The sequence below is a fragment of the Haliotis rubra genome, unplaced genomic scaffold (genome assembly GCF_003918875.1).
Source record: "Haliotis rubra isolate DU_JTF1 unplaced genomic scaffold, ASM391887v1 Scf258, whole genome shotgun sequence".
In the NCBI taxonomy this organism is placed as follows: domain Eukaryota; kingdom Metazoa; phylum Mollusca; class Gastropoda; order Lepetellida; family Haliotidae; genus Haliotis; species Haliotis rubra.
In genome coordinates, this window is record NW_025766647.1 from 506260 (window position 1) to 527029 (window position 20770).

The following is a 20770-nucleotide window of genomic DNA, read 5'->3' on the forward strand; positions in this document are numbered from 1 at the left end:
AAGGGGATTCAGATCAAGTGACCTTGCATGCCAGTCCATATGTGTGATGTTGTTGATCTAAACAACATTGTTAACAACTCATTCTCAGGCATTATCATCCATGGACGGGCATTATCATCCATAAACATGAAGTCAGGACCCGCTTGTTGTGCCAGAGGAATGATTACAGGTAGGTTTACACCGATCAGGGTGCATGTGTGAAGAGTGGAGCTCATTCATGCCACACATTTTGCATGTTGTTTCTGAGGGTGGTGTTCGGGTGATGTAATCAATATTATCAGATAAATCAATTTGACCGTCACTAGAGGCTATGTATTCTTTGAATATTTACCTTTCAGTAACTTGTCAGCACAAATAGCTATGGAGATTGATATATATTATCAGATAAATCAATTTGACAGTCACTAGAGGTTATGTATTCTTTGAATATTTACCTTTCAGTAACTTGTCAGCAAATATCGCTATGGAGATTGATATAGATATAACACTGACAATACTTGTTGCTTCAGTTTCTTGTGAGGAGTATAGTACAAATAACAGACATCAGAATGCTTAAAAATATATGATATTTTATTACAAAATCTTGGTAGAGAAATAACAATTTGTAACAAAATAAAAACTTTCACTACCAAAACCTGGTGGAGATTTTTCTCCTGTAGAGCAGCATGATGAGGCCGGAGAGGACAGCGATGTAGACGCTGATGATGGTGACGGCCAGGGAGGGAGGGACGTACAATGTCTGGACAGACATGTTGACCAGCCCGGTCAGGAGGTTAGCGGCCAGGAAGTACAGCAGACCGTTGTAGTTAATGGCCGAGAGAAGGCAAGTACTGCTCAGGTCGTCTGCAAACTTCTTGTTCTCACGTCCATCTGGAAAATGTTACAGCAAAGAAGATTATCATCAAATACAAAAATATTCCACTTATAATCCACAGTGCATAAATCCATGTGCAATAATTGAAAGGTTTTAGTTCTGTCAATGAAGGCCAGCTTGAGGGTAAACCCTTAGTCGGCACTTGAAGACCAGGAGAATTAGAGAACTCTAAGCTCCAGTGAGAGACTGTTGTACTCAGTTGCAACGGCAAAGGAACAACAGAATTAGCTGGGAGTCTGTACTTGTGGTACACACAGGAGATAGTGAGTTTCAGACTTGGGGTTACACAGAGGAGATAGTGATTTTGAAGGGATTCTGTACCACAGTAACACATTGGAGGTCAGTGTAAGCTGTAGAGTACTGGGGTAGTGTTATAGGGGGAAGGTGTAAGCTGGAGAGAACTGGGGTAATGTGATAGGGTGAAGGTGTAAGCTGGAGAGTACTGGGGTTATGTGATAGGGTGAGAACTGAGAAGGTGATAGTAAGCTGTAAAGGAGAGGGGAGTAACTGATCAGGGTGTAAGCTGATACTGGGGTAGGGAAAGGGGAAGGTGTAAGCTGGAGAGAACTGGGGTAATGTGATAGGGGAAGGTGTAAGCTGGAGGTACTGGGGTAGGTGATAGGGGAGGTGTAAGCTGGAGAGTACTGGGGTAATGTGATAGGGTTTAGGTGTGTAAGCTGGAAAGTGCAACTAACAAAGTATACAAATATTCAATATTAGGTGTAGTGTGATAGATAGGGGTAAGGTGTAAGCTGTAGGAAGTACTGGGGTAGTGTGATAGGGGGAAGGTGTAAGCTGTAAAGTACTGGGGTAGTGTGATAGGGGGAAGGTGTAAGCTGGAGAGTACTTGGGTAGTGTGATAGGGGAAGGTGTAAGCTGGAGAGTACTGGGGTAGTGTGATAGGGGAAGGTGTAAGCTGGAGAGCTGGAGAATAATGGAGTAGTGTGATAGGGAAGGTGTAAGCTGGAGAGTACTGGGGTAGTGTGATAGGGGAAGGTGTAAGCTGTAGAGTACTGGGGTAGTGTGATAGGGGTAAGGTGTAAGCTGGAGAGTACTTAGGTAGTGTGATAGGGGGAAGGTGTAAGCTGTAAAGTACTGGGGTAGTGTGATAGGGGGAAGGTGTAAGCTGGAGAGTACTGGGGTAATGTGATAGGGGAAGGTGTAAGCTGGAGAGTACTGGGGTAATGTGATAGGGGGAAGGTGTAAGCTGGAGAGTACTGGGGTAGTGTGATAGGGGGAAGGTGTAAGCTGGAGAGTACTGGGGTAGTGTGATAGGGGAAGGTGTAAGCTGGAGAGTACTTGGGTAGTGTGATAGGGGGAAGGTGTAAGCTGGAGAGTACTGGGGTAGTGTGATAGGGGGAAGGTGCAAGCTGGAGAGAACTGGGGTAGTGTGATAGGGGGAAGGTGTAAGCTGTAAAGTACTGGGGTAGTGTGATAGGGGGAAGGTGTAAGCTGGAGAGTACTGGGGTTATGTGATAGGGGGAAGGTGTAAGCTGGAGAGTACTGGGGTTATGTGATAGGGGAAGGTGTAAGCTGGAGAGAACTGGGGTTATGTGATAGGGAAGGTGTAAGCTGGAGAGAACTGGGGTTATGTGATAGGGGGAAGGTGTAAGCTGGAGAGAACTGGGGTTATGTGATAGGGGGAAGGTGTAAGCTGGAGAGAACTGGGGTTATGTGATAGGGGGAAGGTGTAAGCTGGAGAGTACTGGGGTTATGTGATAGGGGGAAGGTGTAAGCTGGAGAGAACTGGGGTTATGTGATAGGGGAAGGTGTAAGCTGGAGAGAACTGGGGTAATGTGATCGGAGGCCGGGTATGCTGGAAATTACTGGGGTAATGTGATTGGAGACTGGTGTAATCTGGAGAGAACTGGAGTAGATTTTGCATGTGCTGGAAGTATTTCCAGTATCACACAGAAAGCTGACAGGCGAAATCACAGAACAATATATATATATATATAATACATTGGTCATACTGGCTTCCTTAAAGGTCACATGCAACCATAAAATCAAACATAATTAAAACACAATTATCACTTCTTCATGACATATAATATACATTGCTGATTATGAAAAAACATATAAACGAAATTATAAGAGTACAATCGCAAATCAAAAGTGCAATATTGTGTACTTGGGTTCACTTCCCTAGGAAGCAGCCGGGATACCGAACCCAGTCAGAGCAGGTGGGTGTGCACTCAAGTGTAACGGCTGGTTCATTTGCCGATGCCCTCACGGCTCATTGTGTGTGTATATATAGAGATGTTGGGTTTTGTAAATACATGCTCATTTCTTGGGTATAACATTTCGCAATCAACAGACATCATAACATGTCATGTGTACAAGTATTACACCTGCCTGTCTGTGTAATTACATAATGTGACAGAGACCGAACTCGGACCATAAATCAATGCGTTTGTTTATGGTGTATAGCCTGATAGGTGTTAAGTTCAAATTGCATGTGGTCAGTGATTGAAGTTGTGTATTGAATATTGTCATTAGCAGACAGGCAGGCAGACACATAGGTGTCAATAAAACAGACATTGAATCTGTGACAACGACATATCTATATCACAGTTAGAAATTCTGTCAACGCTAAATAATGACATTGCTTTTAAGTATCGAACTGAGAAAGTGACTCGGTAAGAAGAACGTGTGGTGAAATAGACAAATGAAATTATATAAACAGTTAAATCGGTAATCTACTGTCATAACGCATAAAAAGCTCGCGCCTGTGAAATATCAACAAAACATTAGAAAAAGCTAGCTCACACCAAAGCCTTCACCGGTATTCACCGGACAACCCACTACGCATGTTTACAAGCTTTTCCCAAGTGCTGAACCTATTTCACTGGGAAAGTCGCGGTGACGCATGTGTTATGAGCCAGCCCAGCTGTTGAAACCACTTTTGGACCAAGTGCTGTCATTGAAAAGTAGTGAATCATTTGAACTCTAGACAGATTTCTCGCGGTTTTTTTCATCGCGTTAGTTTTCAACTTTATAAGCTGAATTTGCATTTTTGATGATTTGTTTCGGTAAGTCCATACCGAAAGGTATCAGAATCTAAAGTTGTGTTTTACGTTGCATGTGACCTTTAAACAAAGAATATAAGATGACCTTCACCTCTTGTATGCAAAGACTGGACGCAGGTCACAGTGATGTCTCCCGCCAAGTTGACGGCCAGCATTTGGAAAGAGAGCGCAATCTGAAATTTATCACTGAAGAATTAATGGAAGATAACACCCAGGCCATCAGCGAGAACCTGCTGTCATTACTTTAACAACTAGAAGGCTGTAGAATGGAAAAAACCATATGCTGATTTACTGAAATACGAAAAGACCTATGTCTTCTGCTACCTTTAAACATAAGAAATGTTTAGGTTAAATGATCTTGACACTCTATATTTCCAATACACATGAAATATTATTTCTACTTGAAAACAAAGTTGCTTTAAATTAAAAGCACCTCATAGCATCTCAAAGGATTGGTTCATTATACAAAGAAGCAGAACTACCTTACCAATGATCATACAAGTGACCTTGACTTTCAATATAGGTCAAGTTTATCGACTGAAGGCTCCTGAATATGGATGATGTGTACCATATTCCATCTTTATACAGTGAACACTTTTTGAGGTATTGGTAATGCTTTACATATATGACCTTGAGAGTGAATCTGACCTTCAGTATGAGTTGCAAGTACTTCAAAAACACTCCAAAGGACTATCAGCATATACACCAAATATGATGGCCACTGGTGGCTTAAATGTGAAAACAACAAAACAGCATGTGTAACTCATTGACTTTAATGTGAAAACAACAAAACAGTGGGTGTAACTCATTGAAAGTGAACTGCAGTGACCACCACTCATATCAATAGATACTTGTCATATACAAATGCATTCTAATTTTATTCAATTCTAAAACCACAAGATACCTAAGACTTTAACAATATCTGTGAAAAGTGCATTCCAGTCACAATATCAACACTCAAGGAGACTGAACTTCACTTTGACCTTGACCTTGTAAGCCATTCACAACCATGTCAGATTGTGGCCCTATCTCACGGATGCCAAGTTCCCCTGACATAGGGTAACTGCTTCTGGAGTTCTCATTTACATATACATTGTTTCAAGCCATGACAGGTCAGTGTTTCAAAACAATTTGCGAGACAAAACCTTAAAGCATCTCCATTTACATGGTTCATTAACACTCCAGGGAACGAAAACCCAGTATCTGACACCATTGTTGATTCAGTTGACAGAGTCAACAGTAACAGCTCTGTCTCAAGTGCAGCATCTCAGGGAGATTGTCAACATAGTTAATGAAAATTGTTTACCCCAAAGATAAATGACTATTATCAACAAGAGTGGCAAATGTCAAAGGTGAGAAAAATTCGAATTTGACTCTCTGTAGTAAATCAATCATGTTGAATAAGAATGAATGTAAACTGAATTATCATAATTCAAAATTTGCCTGATCAGTGGAGCCCTGTATATATGGACAACTGCCTGTTATACAGTAACCATCTGCGTGTCACACAGCTTGGAATATTTGTGTTCTAATGAAATGTAAATAACAGTTACACAGAGCTACAGATAACTTTTGTGTCTTTGAGTTATGTACTCACTTGTGTTCATCTCAATTGGGTATCTTAATTTTCCTTTGAGTAACCAAATAAATTGTACTCACCTCACTCAAACTCAATTGGGTATTTTGACATTTTCCATTAATTGTAAAAATATAATAAAGTTTAACTGTTAGTGTTTGTTATTTATATTTGATCTGTAATATGAGAAACAATAAGAAAGACTGCAAGTTGAGAAGTTCAAGTCCTGAAACAGAACCTCTCAAAATACCTCAGTTATTTATCTATCCACCAGTATGCAAGGTAAGATTTTACATTTTTGTGTGTACGCATGTAAGATCACATCTATTGAGTATTTACAAACATTCAAGCATACTTGTACGCAATAGCCTTAATAGGAATTGAGTTTTCTCATTTGCGTAATTTAAGCAGATACGCAGCTTATCTGTACCTCTGGTTACACAATCCAATATTGCTTACCAGCCATATATAGTAAGGTGCATTAGCCAGTCTGCGTGAGACGGGCTGCACGGTGTAGCTGACTATCCCCAGCCCTATCCATGACAGTAGTGACATGCTGATGAACACAGAGAGAACTAACACCCACTCTCGCACAGTGTGTCTGGAAGTAACAAGACGAACATATGACATAATGTGTCCTACTGTATCTCATGGGATCAATACATTACCAGTTACATGCAAGTTTCTTTACATTTGAATTGTAATCATTATATAACAATGTGACAGGGTTTGACACACACACTGTCATACATGGTTCATGACTGTCACAACTGTCTGATCAATCTGCTACTTGTGTCAACCAACTGACCACATCTGACCACATCTGACACAGGTCTTTGTGAGAAGCACTAAATGAGCAGCAATTGCTTTTGTAATCTGACAAACATAAGAAGGTGGAATTATGAAATTATTTTATTATACGATATTTATAGGATATTTATATAGCGCACATATCCACGCAAGTGCATGCTCAAGGTGCTGGTATTTTTCACAGCTCATTGGATGTCATAATGTCATTATTATCAATCTCAACTCCTGGGAGTATACAACTCTTGCTGCCAACTTTTCTCATCCTACGAGGTGCCCATTCACAGCTGGGTGACATATTCACAGTACTTTGTCCAACTTTACTGCACGTTGCTGTACCCGCAACTTGGTGTTTGCATGTATTCATGTGGCCACCATCTGGTCATATACCAATGGATTCGTGGGTTCTTTTAAGTGCACAGGGTTGTGTACTGTACACTAGGAGTTGTGACAACACTGAAAGAGTCTGCACACAAAGTTGACTCCAAGGATTTTACATCCGGTCACAGGTGGGCTCGACCCCGGCACCTCAACCTCGCTGGATCAGTAGCCAGCTCACCCACCGCGATTTCAGCGTGTCATGTGACAACAGAAACATAGCAACAATTGTTGATGCATCCTCCAAGTACCCAGCTACTACCTCTTATCTGCCCTGATTTATGAGGGGTCAGCTGATAACACACTAGAAAAGGAGGCTTGACGACAGAATTTTGTCAGGGTAAAGGTGGTAACTGTGTCGCTAGACAATCAATACGACATTCACAAGAACACAATATTTCTTTTTATCTATGGTACAAACATATCACATATCAATATATTAAAAGGTTGACAATTTCACCTTTTTCTAAATATATAGCTTCCAATCTCCACCCCTGCGAAGTATATAGCAAGGTAGCCAATACAAGAGAACAAGCCCTCCCTGTTGGCGTCGAGCAGCCCCGCCCGTGTGCCACGCCCATCTGCCCCGTGCAGTATGTAGGTGGTGAGACTGGTGAGGCTGTACTGATACCCAGCAGCCATCACGATTGACAGGAGGCCACTCAAGTACACGGGGAAAACTGACAGAATCACAGTTGATAAAACCTGGCAACAGATCAACAGTTAAAGATTCAGGAGTTTAAATCAGTATTTCAGCTTCATCAAGCTGGCTCAAAAAACCTGATGACAAAAAATGTCTGACCCAACTTGGACAACAAATCATGGCGTGTTGGATGGTTAAGTCAGGGAGGCCTCTACATGGCACGGAATGGACGTCCCTAACTCCTTAGCTAGTGGTGCATTTCATACAATAATGTTTATTGACACTGGTACATGTTAATGAGTTTCAAACCTACAAATGCTAACTTTGTAACATGGTCAAACTGTAACAAAGCAAACATGTCCGAAAGCGTGAAAGGTTACATGATCCAAAATGGTGAAAGGGGTATCACTTATTATGTGTTGAGTGCAATTACCTTGACAGAAGCCAGGGTGAGAAAGAAGTTCCAGTGAACTCCGTACTCTGACACATGCTCTTGGTAGTCAATGTTCTTCACAGCAAGCAGTCGTAGAGCTCCAATGACCACCAGTGGCATGCTGGATTTGACAGCCTGCACCATGGCCAGCACTGGGCTTGCAGAGCACAACAAACATTTCATCATCAAGAGCACAACAAACATTTCATCATCAAGAGCACAGAAAGTTATTTCCAAACATATTTTATCACAACTGGGCCACAATTTGATTGAAATTAAATATCAAAATATTTCAGGAGAAATAACTATTCTTGGCAAATGCTGAAAAATTGGGGATTTAGGAAACTGTAACATTCTTCACTTTGCTCTTCACAATGAATCAGTTTGAGAGGGCTGTGATGTTTTTTTAACATCACAAAAGAGGAAAAATGACCTCAAGAGTAGCAAATATCAGTCATGACAATAAGTATATTGATATACCCTTACCTTTTACAGCTCACCTTTCCCCGGGCTTCAGGGGAGACAATCGCATTTAAAACAACAAACAACCCGACTCCTGTATCCATCAAACCAGTTCCATAGATCTCAGTCTTAGCAAATCTCCTTGGAAACACAGTAAAGTCAACAGCCAGTATGGTTACTGCAGTTCCCAGAAGTGTTTGACCTCGGAGATACGACAGAAAAGGTCGTCTGTTACCCATCTCCAAATTCAGGAATTGTTCTACAAGTGACCCAGATCTTGACTGCTGTGTTTTTCTTGACTGTGTATGCCTTGTTACAATGAGGGCAAGCATGCCTGTGGCAGTGGTATACAGGGAGACCAGGATGGTGAAGTCTGTGAAGTTGAGGATGGTGAGGCTGAGAAGCAAGGGAGCAACGATGATCACCATATTCAGCACAATCAACCTGCAAAATATTATATAGGAATACAGTTTCATCAAGTGTCAGTTAAAAATTAGGCAACCCAAGGACATAGTTTTCTTAGGAACCATTCATAATTTATGGCTGGGGGGGGGAAATGATGATGATTATAAGGGAGGGATCACCCATCACCCATTTTGTGCTGGGGAGGTCAGCAATTTTGCACACATGCACGGGTTGGGTGGGTGGCGGGTGTCAGCAATTTTGTTAATTAAAATATGAAAACATAATGCTGAAAAATTATGGGAAGGGGAAGGGGGTAATTGAATTTGTACATGACATGCATGAGGAAAGAGGCACTTACTTTGCACATACATTTTAGGAGGAGGTCAGTCACACTGTACCTGCTTCTCCATAAACATCATAATTCATATCACATGTAACGGCCATAAAAAGTCTGAGTCCAACGCTGGGATTTGAACCACGGATCGTCTGATCCGAAGTCGGACGCCTTGTCCACATGACCAAAGAGGTTAACCCCCTCAGCAAGCAGACATGGTAAGGATGTCATCTGTGTGATGACTCCACGCCCTGCTACATACTCCCCTGCCAATAGAAGGCATATCCCGGGCCGTATAGTTGGGTACTAAGACGTTTTTGCTCAAATTTGACATGAATGTGCTCAGCCCAACGTTGGGCGCCTATGTAGCAGCCATAAAATTTCTGAGTCCGTGCTGGGATTCGAACCCAAATCGTCTGATCCGAAGTCAGACGCCTTGTCCACATGACCAAAGAGGTTAACCCCTTCAGCAAGCTGACATGGTAAGGATGTCATCTGTGGGATGACTCCATGCCCTGCTACATCACACACTCACAATTTAAGCCATAAATTGTGAAGGGTCCCTTACGATAGTCAACTGTATGTGAAACATGGGCGGCTTTCTTTATTGTATATATTTAGGTGAGGATTAATGTCCTATTATGTTGCTTACACCTATGATCAATCTAAAGATGATGAAACAATAAAATCTGGTGTGAACGTTCACTTTGCATGTTTTAACAAGATTATACTGGTTATTATTCTGTCTTCGATCGAGATCATTTGTCCTGTTTTATAAAACAGTCACTGAAGTGTTTTCAGGCAATCAGCTAATATTGAAACGTGTAGATTTGACGTTTGCTGGGGCCATTACCATGGCTGGGTGAAGTCGCTCACGAAGAGACAAAACAGATCACGGACCAGAGTAGAACCAACTGGGATTAATGTCAGTACAGAAACTTCCGCCAACGACGACCCATTCAATCCGGTCATAAATTCCTCGTGTAGCTGCTTGTAAGACATGTTGCTAACAGGCACATCCATTTTTCAAACAGGAGAACACACTCTTTAGTTAAACTTCCCCATTTGGTTCTCACTATTTACTGTTTCATGGGCGCGGCCATCTTGGTTGAATAAAAAGAGATACTGCAGAACGGAGATTCACTTACATGGACAGAAATCAAAGACAAAACTATTTGTGTTTTTATTGCTTTTTTCAGACATATTGACAATTCATTATGTAATAAACATATCACAATGGGCTAATCGGGACAAAAATAAATATATAGTCATAGCAATCATATGTCGTTTCGGTGCGATCCTAAAAAGGGCAGATAACTGTAAATGACACAGCAATTAGAAGGATGGAGGTATTTGTCGTAACATAATTTCACAACATTACGGTTTTCCTGGAAATGGCACCATCTTCCTATGTTCTCAAATGAACAATGGCAATGATATGACATCTGAGTTATTAGCTTGCGGCCAGAACGAAACAAAGAACTAAACTTAAAATTCTTAACTTGAGGCCCATGAAGTTGTCGCTCTTCTCATGATGTTACACGGGTTAATAAAACTGTATCTGCGCGAATGTGTTTATGTATGTGCGTACACGTGTGTATAATCTGCATGTGCATGTGCGTGTGCGCCCGTGTCTACGGTTACATATTCCACAGTTATTCTAAAATACGATTTTCTAGATATAAATTTCATTTATTTATTGTGGCATAATGAAAATGAGTATTAAGTTTTTGTTCCTTGTTTATCAAATTTTATGGGATATTTACATCTTACTCCTTAATGTAAATAAAACACCAACTTCGAGGGTATATTTCACTTTTAATCTCATGAAACAGATTGAAAAATTGTAGTTTTACATCAGAAGTAGCTGTGTAGCATGGATTGCTGATTTTTGTTCTTTTTCAGGTTGATAATTCAACAGCTGTGGATGAGTCGACCACGACAAGTCCCCGGCTGTTGCTGAAAAGATTCTATGATTTGCAAGCAGAACGGGTTCAGACATATCTGTTATTTGATGAGTATGTTCCTTGAGCCAAACAATGAGAAAACATGGCATTTTCAGTTCAAAGAGAAGTATTATTAACAAAGGATGAGTTCGAGTATCTCTTTCAAATTATGCTGGAAGAGACAAATTTGTAAGCACTGTTGTTTCTCAAAAACTAATTTTGAACTTGAACAGGCTGAACATTATTTGAGAGTGTGATTGTATGTTAAGGGGTTTCCAGGCATATCTGAAGGGAGCTCCCAACTACAACTTCAGCATGTACAGACAGCTGGTACACGAGATCACAGAGACCTTCCAGAAGATCTCCCAGGATGTGATCAAGGTGAAAGACTCTTTGGCCAATGTTTGTAACTTGAACCAGATTGCCAACATACTGGACCAGGTGCAGGATGAGGAGAGGAACAAGCTAGAACTGGTAATACCAACAATGCTTTAGTTTTAGTGTTAGTGTTAGTGTTAGTGTTAGTGTGTGTGTTAGTGTTAGTGTTAGTGTGTGTGTTAGTGTTGGTGTGTGTGTGTTAGTGTGTGTGTGTGTGTGTGTGTGTGTGTGTGTGTGTGTGTGTGTGTGTGTGTGTGTGTGTGTGTGTGTGTGTGTGTGAACTCAAGTGTTTAGTGTGACGAGAACGCTATTACCACTAGGCTTCCCCACCACACTGAGAAACAGAGATAGGGAGTGTGTGTGTGTGAGTGAGTGAGAGAGATATATATCTCCCTGTATATAAGGTACAGAGATAGGTAGGTGTTCAACTCCTCAGTGTGACATCTATGTTGCAGACAGCTCGTCTCCAGATCGCCCAGCAGAATGCCGTTGACCATCCAGCAGATGAATGCTACAAGGCCGAAATAGTGGAGCTGAAGCAAAAGTGAGATTATGTTTGACACTTTGACAAATTCCATGTGAAATGTATACAACATTTGCTCAAAGGAATGAATGTTGTTCAGCTGACTGAATGGTGATCTGGAGTTAGAGTAGGTTCCCAATATGTTGAAGATGACTAGTAAAACATCATTACGTGTTCCCTGGCAAATGTTGTCTTGGTTCATTGCTCATGCCACTTAGTTGATTTCCAAGTCTTAATAACGGGCTCATTTTTCTTCCAGAGTGGGTGAAAGGATACAGAATATCAATGAGTTCTTAGAGGAACTGAAGTACGAGTCCGAGAATCTCTACACAGACGAGGAGGAGGAAAGGTAGCATGAAGAATCCAAGTAGTGAAGGAAATAACGGATGAATTAGTGAAAGACTTGGCTGCGGTTGGTGCTGCTGCTGCTGCTGCAGGTGTTGCTACTGTGTCACTGTTGCAGGAAATACCCCTGGACCTTTTGTTGTTCATGTTATTAAGTCAGGATCAACAGACTAAAACACTCCATTCAAGGGCAAGGATCTGAGTGGGAGAAATCCTGTTATTTCCTGATGTGAGGGCTCTTATGTCACTGACTTGTACATTGTAGTGTGGCTATATCAAGGCCATGTTGGTTAACACAGTTTTCTGTGTATGAAACATCAGATTGAAACCACTCTTGCATAAATAATGTAATCCAGCAAAGTTGATCGAAGTTATCATCATTTTCACATAGGATCATCGTTTTAAGCTAAACATTATATTAGCATATTAAGCCAAGGTGATATTGAAACAACAAATACAGATACTATAGCTTTCATAGAAATCATATTGTTTGTAGTTTCTTCCGGCATTCAGCAATATTCCTGCTGAGATAAACCAGAGATAGATATAATTAGCAATCATTCAACTCACGGGGTGTGTGGAGTTGACCAGCATCATTAGCGGTTTTTAATGCGAAACAAGTACCACTGGGCAAAGTCTCATGTTCACTTTATGCTGCAGTGATCAAGGATTGAACAGAGAGTTGCACTGACAGCAGTCAGAATCCATCACAAACGCTTGGCTTGTAAATATCTAAACCCATGCTCACTCTTGAGACCAGATGACAACTGGGTATTTGCTCTTGCTTTCGGTCACCTGTTTGTCGGTCTCGATTTACAAGCTGCTCTGATACAGTTGCTCTACTAGATACAGTTGGACTAGTATCCCAGCTACTACTAGTAACATTTGTTAATTATGCTGAAGACCCAGGGTTGTGTGAAGCCCGGTTTCTAGTATCCCAACATGGGTTCAATGTGTGAAGCCGTTTCTAGTATCCCAACATGGGTTCAATGTGTGAAACATGGGTTCAATGTGTGAAGGCATTTCTAGTATCCCAACATGGGTTCAATGTGTGAAGCCCGTTTCTAGTATCCCAACATGGGTTCAATGTATCCCAACATGGGTTCAATTCAATGTGAAGCCCATTTCTAGTATCCCATGGGTTCAATGTGTGAAGCCCATTTCTAGTATCCCATGGGTCCCGTTTCTAGTATCCCAACATGGGTTCAATGTGAAGCCCTAGTATCCCATTTCAATGTGTGAAGCCAGTTTCCCCAACATGGGTTCAATGTGTGAAGCCGGTTTCTAGTATCCCAACATGGGTTCAATGTGTGAAGCCCGTTTCTAGTATCCCAACATGGGTTCAATGTGTGAAGCCCATTTCTAGTATCCCATGGGTTCAATGTGTGAAGCCCGTTTCTAGTATCCCAACATGGGTTCAATGTGTGAAGCCGGTTTCTAGTATCCCAACATGGGTTCAATGTGTGAAGCCGGTTTCTAGTATCCCAACATTTCCGTTTCTAGTATCCCAACATGGGTTCAATGTGTGATGGGTTCAATGTTCAATGTGTGAAGCCCGTTTCTAGTATCCCAACATGGGTTCAATGTGTGAAGCCCATTTCTAGTATCCCAACATGGGTTCAATGTGTGAAGCCGGTTTCTAGTATCCCAACATGGGTTCAATGTGTGAAGCCGGTTTCTAGTATCCCAACATGGGTTCAATGTGTGAAGCCCGTTTCTAGTATCCCAACATGGGTTCAACATGGGTTCAATGTGTGAAAGCATTTCTAATGGGTTCAATGTGTGAAAGCCAATGGTATTCAATGTGAAGTAGTCCCAACATGGGTTCAATGTGTTCTGGGTTCAATGTGTGAAGCCGTTTCCCCAACATGGGTTCAATGTGTGAAGCCGGTTTCTAGTATCCCAACATGGGTTCAATGTGTGAAGCCGTTTCTAGCCCAACATAGGGTTCAATGTGTGGCTTGGGTTTCTAGTATCCCATGGGTTTCCGTTTCTAGTATCCCAACATGGGTTCAATGTGTGAAGCCGTTTCTAGTATCCCAACATGGGTTCAATGGTGTGAAGCCCGTTTCTAGTATCCCAACATGGGTTCAATGTGTGAAGCCTATTTCTAGTATCCCAACATGGGTTCAATGTGTGAAGCCCGTTTCTAGTATCCCAACATGGGTTCAATGTGTGAAGCCCATTTCTAGTATCCCATTTCAAGTGAAGCCCGTTTCAATGTGTGAAGCCCGTTTCTAGTATCCCAACATGGGTTCAATGTGTGAAGCCCATTTCTAGTATCCCTTTGCAGTGACATCTCTGGAATATTGCTAAACTTGAGTAACAAGGAGCATAAAACCACATTCACCCACACCTCTCCAATGATGATGACAGCGTTTGTAGTTGATGGTATTCTGTGCAGATGGAAAGCTACAACCGATGTACCCAGGAGGGATGTGACAAGTTGTAGCTGCTGCTCATCATGAACTGGCTTGTTTCAATGATTTGTGTTTGGTATCTCAAATGGTACATGTAATGGTGTATATTATTTTCCATCTTGCTGGCTGTCAGTGTTTAGGGCTTGTCAAACTGACAATTGGTGGTAAAGCAGTGATCTTATCTATAAGAAACATCTTATCTCTCACACTCACACAAAGACTGAAGGCAGTCACAAAAAGTTACATCTGATCTTTGTTTTCTTCATGTAGCAGTGTTCAAATATTGGTCCTCGTGTTGAACTGGATAGGGACTGATGACCAACTTCACAAATTATCTGGCAGTGGTCATGGCTAGTGAATCATGTATGCTACTCAAGAAGTTTAAGTGTACACATTATTTTTCAAGGTGTGGTGAAATGGGGTTACTTAAGAATATTTCGCTCATGTGACGACGTGCAAACATGTGTTAGTGTGGCTGCTTGTCCTTTATAGTGCAAGCTCACCAAGATACCATGCCACAATAAGCATGAATACCCACTCACATTATATTGACTCCGACCAGTCCTTGTTGTACCCATTAATGCCATGCGCCAGGCAGGGACCAACAAGTACCATAGATCAATGTATTTTGTTATGATGTGGCCGGGATCACTCTAACCACTACACCACAGAGGCAGTTTATTTTTCAAAAATGGAATAAGTTTTGAAACTTTTTCTGTGTAGTAAGGTTTTAAGTCACTTTTAGCGAAATTCCAGCCATATCATGGTGGACGACACCCAAATTGGGTTTCATACATTGTGACTGGGGGGGAATCTAACCTGGGTGTTCGGTATTACGAGCTAACGGTTTCACCACTAGGCAACCCCACCACCCGTTGCTCGTAAGAAATGCATTGGGTCATGATCGTTAGCAAAAAGTATTCTTGGGCTGCTCCAGTGCAATGTATTCCTGTAATCTGTGATTATTGAACTCTTGAAAGCAACAATCATTAGCTTCCATGTCTGAATAAATAGTGCCCCAACTCAATTCATAAAGGATTCTCAGCGACTCCCAGAACACACCTTCCTTCGGCAATTGTGTGCCTACTTCAACACTGACGAATTGTCAACTTCGGGTGATGATCTAGCAAACTGTCTTCTCTTGGATAGCATCAGTGGTATTATCTTCTTCCATTCACAGTTGGAGATATAAACCAGGACTAAACCTCAATATTACCTTATGCAATCAACAACAAATACAAGTATTAAGAATATGGCTTTTATTCCAGTATGTTAGCTCTTGAATCAAGTGCAATTGATTATACCACAAATAGTTGGTAAAATGTGACAGTCGCACATAATTCAAGTGCTCCCGATGCATAAGCTTCACAAGTAAGACAAGAGAACTATAAGAAAACAGAACATTGATGAAGGTCTTATAGATTTACATATGCACTGTACAACGTGGCCTGATGCCTCGACTGTCGGGATTTAGGAGCACTCAAAATGAAAGTTGGTTCACAGGCAGCCAGGCCAGTCCTCACACACCTTCACCCTTAGATGGTTCATCAAAATTTTCAACAAGATCTAAAATGGAAAGACATTTGAGAATTAGACACCTCACATGCATGGTGCGTACACTGAATACAGAAAACGACTTAAGGTTCATATGAAATATTTCAAATTAGAGGAGAATAATGTAACAAAAAGCACAATGCAATCATACATACATACATTTTAAGCTAATCTTTAAATTGGCATTTGAGACCATCAAATGTGTTGGCAATAAAAAGTAAAAAAGCCGAATGATAAAAATACAGATATGAATCATAAAAACTTCTGAACCAAAGGTTGCAAATGCAACTGTGGACTTACCTGGGACATCATCATCGTCATCGATTTCTCCCGTTGAGGTCTTCCCTCCCTCTCCAGCAGCTGAAAGGAAACAATGGCGTTATCACATTACCAACACATTACTAACGTTTTGCAATCCCATTGTTCAAAGTCCATCACTGTTGAGAGAACCCAGTGGCTCAAGGCTTTCAGATCTTATCCATGAAAGTATTGTGGGATCCTGAACAATCAGTGACTCAAGAAATTAACACCTGTCCAGGCCGTAACACGGAACAGTAGTTCAAGGAATAAACATCAATTTGAGTTTAAATACTTCCAAGAATAATATGAATTACAGGATTATATGCTTCAAAGAGGGAGAGGAGCATTCTAGAGAAGTGGCACAGGCATTACAAATTTACGTGCTTTCATTCAAATTCTTCTCTACTTGAAACTTCGACACTCACCATTTGCTACAGTTGATGCCAGTTTCTTCAGGCTACTTAAACTCTCAGCGCCGAGCTGGTTGAGAATACCTGGCAGCATTTCAGCTATTTCTGCAATGGCAACATTTAAATGTTAGCTCAACTTACTCCCCTTTACACGGGTAAATAACTTAGTACCCCTTCTAACCTCTGCACCTTTATGTCATGAAATCGGTGCCACAATGGTTTCAGATTCAACAAGGGAGTTGATCATGAAATCTTATGAATTAATTTTCCACTGATGTGGGTGCATTTTAATGAAATAATTTTAGAACATGCATGAAAACTGATGTTGCTGCAGCAACCTTCCATAGATGTGCTCCTGATTAGTATAGTACTTGTTTTCTAGTTTATGCAACATTCCAGCATTATGCTGCTGCGATATATAGATTTAGTCTGGACAAGGATATGAGCACCGACCTACACACAAGTGTACTGACAGTGAACACCAGACCATCTCCTGACTCCTTATAAACTGGCATGTTCCTGTTGTATACATGTTAAGTTGGACAATGGATTTGATTCATCATGCTTGTCTGATGAAAAAACAAATTCTAGGGATAAACCATTCATTTCATGTATTCCTTCCTATAATTCTCATCACATTTCTCTAATTTAAGTTCCTCAAAATGTTTTCATTTTCCCCTCATATCTAGATCAAATTGGTGCCATGTCCATGTAACATGGTTAGTCTCTGGAATCGGTGACTGCTTGAATGTGAAACTGCTGCATCATTTATGCAGACAACTTTATCACTACTTGTAGAAGCTGGACAATGGTTACCAATACAGAAGGATCTTTTATAACAGAGATGGCATGTTGCAGAAACATTTGGGTACACAAATCCCATACTTCAGTTCTCAAATGAAAAAGTAAGACAGATCAGAGCAATTTTGTAAGTCAACTGGCAAACAGTAAAGAGGTGAGCCAAGAACATCAGCACTGTTGCTAATGTGACAAGACATCAATAAACAATTAAATAACATTTTCTACTGTAATTTTCTCAATATCTTGGGCATCCCCTCTCTGGTCAGGCATCAATAAGTGCATTTGTTCTCAGATCAACATGCTGTCTATATTTTGTTAAATCAGTATTTATTACACATTTTACATAAATTTGTTATTTATTTTTAGTGACTAAAACAAAAATTATCCCAAAGAGTCCTGAAATGTCAAACATAGAATGACAGATGTAATGTCTTACGTTTATTTTCTGCATGTCCTGTGATTGCAAATGTGTTGGCAGCGAGTGAAGCCTGAACCTTGGGGTTGTTGAAGTGGATCACATTCCCATCATCTTTGATCATATTAACCTGCAAACAAACACACCTCACAATCAGTGAGTTTCACCTTGCTGTCAACTTATGTTGGCTTTGCATCAACCAACATCTGGACAAACAAGGGGAAAGAAGTAGATGCAGTGGCTGGACAGATACGAGAACATCTGACAAGTGTATACTGGGAACCTTAGTCCCAGACAGAAGCCAATGGTAAGCCAGCAAATGTAATAAAGTTAGTTTCCGTCCATCAAATTCACAATACACTGTCCTGTAAACAGTTTGGGTGAGGAAAGCACATTGGTTGCCAATAGCAGCAATCCAATCGTTGAACCAATTAATCTGCTTGCCAAGGGCAACTGGCTTATAATCTTGGATAAATCTCTAAAATCTAAATCTCTACATTTGTGCAAAGAAATATACCTATAAATTACCTCCCCAAAATCCGTCCGTTTCTGGTTACCTGACCGACCCTATCCTATTAAACCCCCCCCACCCTTTCAATGTTTCATCACGAGGCATTGCAACATGATATGGTGTCCTTGAAGACATTCTCAGGTGCCCACCTGGTGCTACTAAAAAATAAAATAAAAAGTATTTAAAGAAAGATAAAATCGACCAAACTGCCCTATTTTTTAAAAGCATGCAATACGAAATGGACATATATTTATTTTTTGCCTATTGCTCATGAAGTTGTGACAAAGAATGGGTACAGGATAACTATAATCAGGTGTACAGTATGCCATGCTGGTGTTGCTGCTAACAATGTGTTGTGAGGCCTCATGTGGGGAAGACTGGGTGGGAGTATGTTAAAACCAATACCAACCTCTTCAATTCCTGGAATAACATTAACAGAGAGCTTCTTTAAAGAGCTCTGTAACTTTTTGTCATCAGTTGTTGCTGTTCTGTGAATAACCTTCTTTTTCCTCCTTGCTGTTCCCTGAGAAAAGATAATGAGTATTAAATACCCAGATAATGAATTGTTTTTCCAAAAATATCTCATTAAGCATGTTACTGTATACATTTCCAGCAATGAAATACTCATGTGAGTATAAATGTAACAGCTGTGCAATGACTCACTCTGCATGAAACGTCCATATTTATTCCTGTACATAAGTACTTTGACGTCGAAACTCAGAAAAACATTATCTAGCACCCCTTCCTTGGAAATAAACAAGAACTTCAACAATGGTCAAACTTACCTTCCCACCAATTCGAACAGCATCGGCCTTAGCCTGTAAAGCTTTTAGCTTCTCTGGATTCATGTTCCTGAAGGAAACAAGACTAATTATCATCATTCACCTAATATTTTTCAGCAATTCTACAATGCAGTTGAAGTTTTTTTGTCATAAACCTACTCTATTATTTCTATTAAGTTTTACTTTTCCTTGGTACCAAGCAGGTTTGATATGATCACCTTCAGGACACGAGGGCAAAACAGATTCCCAGTACCTCATACTTCACCCAGAGCATACCAGAAAACAAATCTGTAAACTGGTCGATATGTGTCATTGTAACCCCTAAAATGGAGAATGTTACTTATGCTATCAATTACAATTGAGATGTTACATAAGCTAATCAAGATGATGAGTCCATACAAATAAACCAAGTCGTAATAAACAATAACAGATACAAGAAAAACATGTAACTGTCAAATAATTGTCTGACCCCATAAATTACTGACGAGAAATGACTATGGAACAACAATATTGGTACCAAAATGAGGCTGATATGTTATACTGTCAAGCAATGACCATATATGGTAAAGTTTGTATCGTGCTGCTATGGAAATGGAAGTCTTAACAGTAACTACTGTTAACTATATCAAGTTTGCGATATAGGATAAACAACATGATAGCAAAATGTGAAGTAATTGTGACTGAGTACATACGTTCATGGTATTACATCCAAATGTTGACCAATACATGTGAGGCTGATGATCAAATTGTGTTTTATCCCACAAAAAAAGAAAATCCCCCTGTATGAGAGTACAACTCATCAAAAAGGATCTCATAATAGAACTCGCATGACATACATTTGTGCTGTCAAGTAAGAATAGATGGCTGCAACATTTCCTGAGTAGAAAGCCTGTTTCTAAATATATAACTTCAAAAGTTTAAAGTCTCATTTGAAAAACAATGTCATTTGTATTTAAACTTTACATTACTTACTGTATTCTACATATTCTTAAATCGATTCCATCCCCCCCAATTCTGACAGCGGTATGTATGTCATTCCGTTTTAGGCAAGCATGCTCATGTTTATGTTGACCCGAAAAACACAACCCACGAGGAAAAGCATGGTGCTTGCTACACTTCCCTGGTTTCATCAATAATATGATTGTAACAATTTGAGACCTGTTGATATTGATAACAAATACGATCAAACGTGAAATATATTAATATCATCACTTTAGAGAAGCAATAAACGCATAAATACCTCAACAATGCGGGACAGATTCAATCCCACGAGGTCCTTATGATGGCCGCTGTGAAAGAGGTCCTGACGTCATGACTTTTTGCGTAGACTGATTAATACTCTAAATCCATGCTTTCAGGAACTTTTTGACTTTTACTGCCCACTAAATATATAGCCACGCACATCAATTTATGTCATAACCATTTCTATTTCTATTATATGTAT

The 20770-nt window shown here is 40.4% G+C and overlaps 3 protein-coding genes across 5 annotated transcripts; 1 reads left to right on the top strand and 2 right to left on the bottom strand.

The window, feature by feature from the left end:
* Window positions 1-552: 552 nt before the first annotated feature.
* LOC124279884 (phosphatidylinositol-glycan biosynthesis class W protein-like) lies at window positions 553-10066 on the bottom strand. Its single transcript, XM_046715753.1, has 7 exons — window positions 9795-10066; window positions 8227-8646; window positions 7741-7897; window positions 7125-7369; window positions 5939-6080; window positions 3995-4076; window positions 553-870 (listed from the first exon to the last, which is right to left on the bottom strand). Exons 1-7 carry the CDS (start codon window positions 9962-9964, stop codon window positions 626-628), a joined length of 1461 nt encoding a protein of 486 aa, XP_046571709.1. The 5' UTR covers window positions 9965-10066; the 3' UTR covers window positions 553-625.
* Window positions 10067-10242: 176 nt separating this feature from the next.
* Window positions 10243-12614, top strand: LOC124279885 (required for excision 1-B domain-containing protein-like). Of its 3 annotated transcripts, XR_006899513.1 has the most exons (6): window positions 10243-10290; window positions 10847-10959; window positions 11157-11361; window positions 11721-11809; window positions 12048-12191; window positions 12240-12614. XR_006899513.1 is itself a non-coding variant. In XM_046715754.1 (5 exons), exons 1-5 carry the CDS (start codon window positions 10285-10287, stop codon window positions 12139-12141), a joined length of 507 nt encoding a protein of 168 aa, XP_046571710.1. In that variant the 5' UTR covers window positions 10243-10284; the 3' UTR covers window positions 12142-12614. The 3 variants fall into 3 exon arrangements, 2 of the variants coding, with proteins under 2 accessions (XP_046571710.1, XP_046571711.1); XM_046715754.1 differs by having other exon boundaries at window positions 12048-12614; XM_046715755.1 differs by lacking the exon at window positions 10243-10290 and adding an exon at window positions 10502-10524 and having other exon boundaries at window positions 12048-12614.
* A 3183-nt stretch (window positions 12615-15797) lies between these two features.
* Window positions 15798-20720, bottom strand: LOC124279887 (transcription factor BTF3 homolog 4-like). The gene is made up of 7 exons (XM_046715762.1): window positions 20567-20720; window positions 19330-19396; window positions 18954-19067; window positions 18055-18163; window positions 16833-16922; window positions 16408-16467; window positions 15798-16119 (listed from the first exon to the last, which is right to left on the bottom strand). Exons 2-7 carry the CDS (start codon window positions 19390-19392, stop codon window positions 16073-16075), a joined length of 483 nt encoding a protein of 160 aa, XP_046571718.1. The 5' UTR covers window positions 19393-19396; window positions 20567-20720; the 3' UTR covers window positions 15798-16072.
* Window positions 20721-20770: the final 50 nt, after the last annotated feature.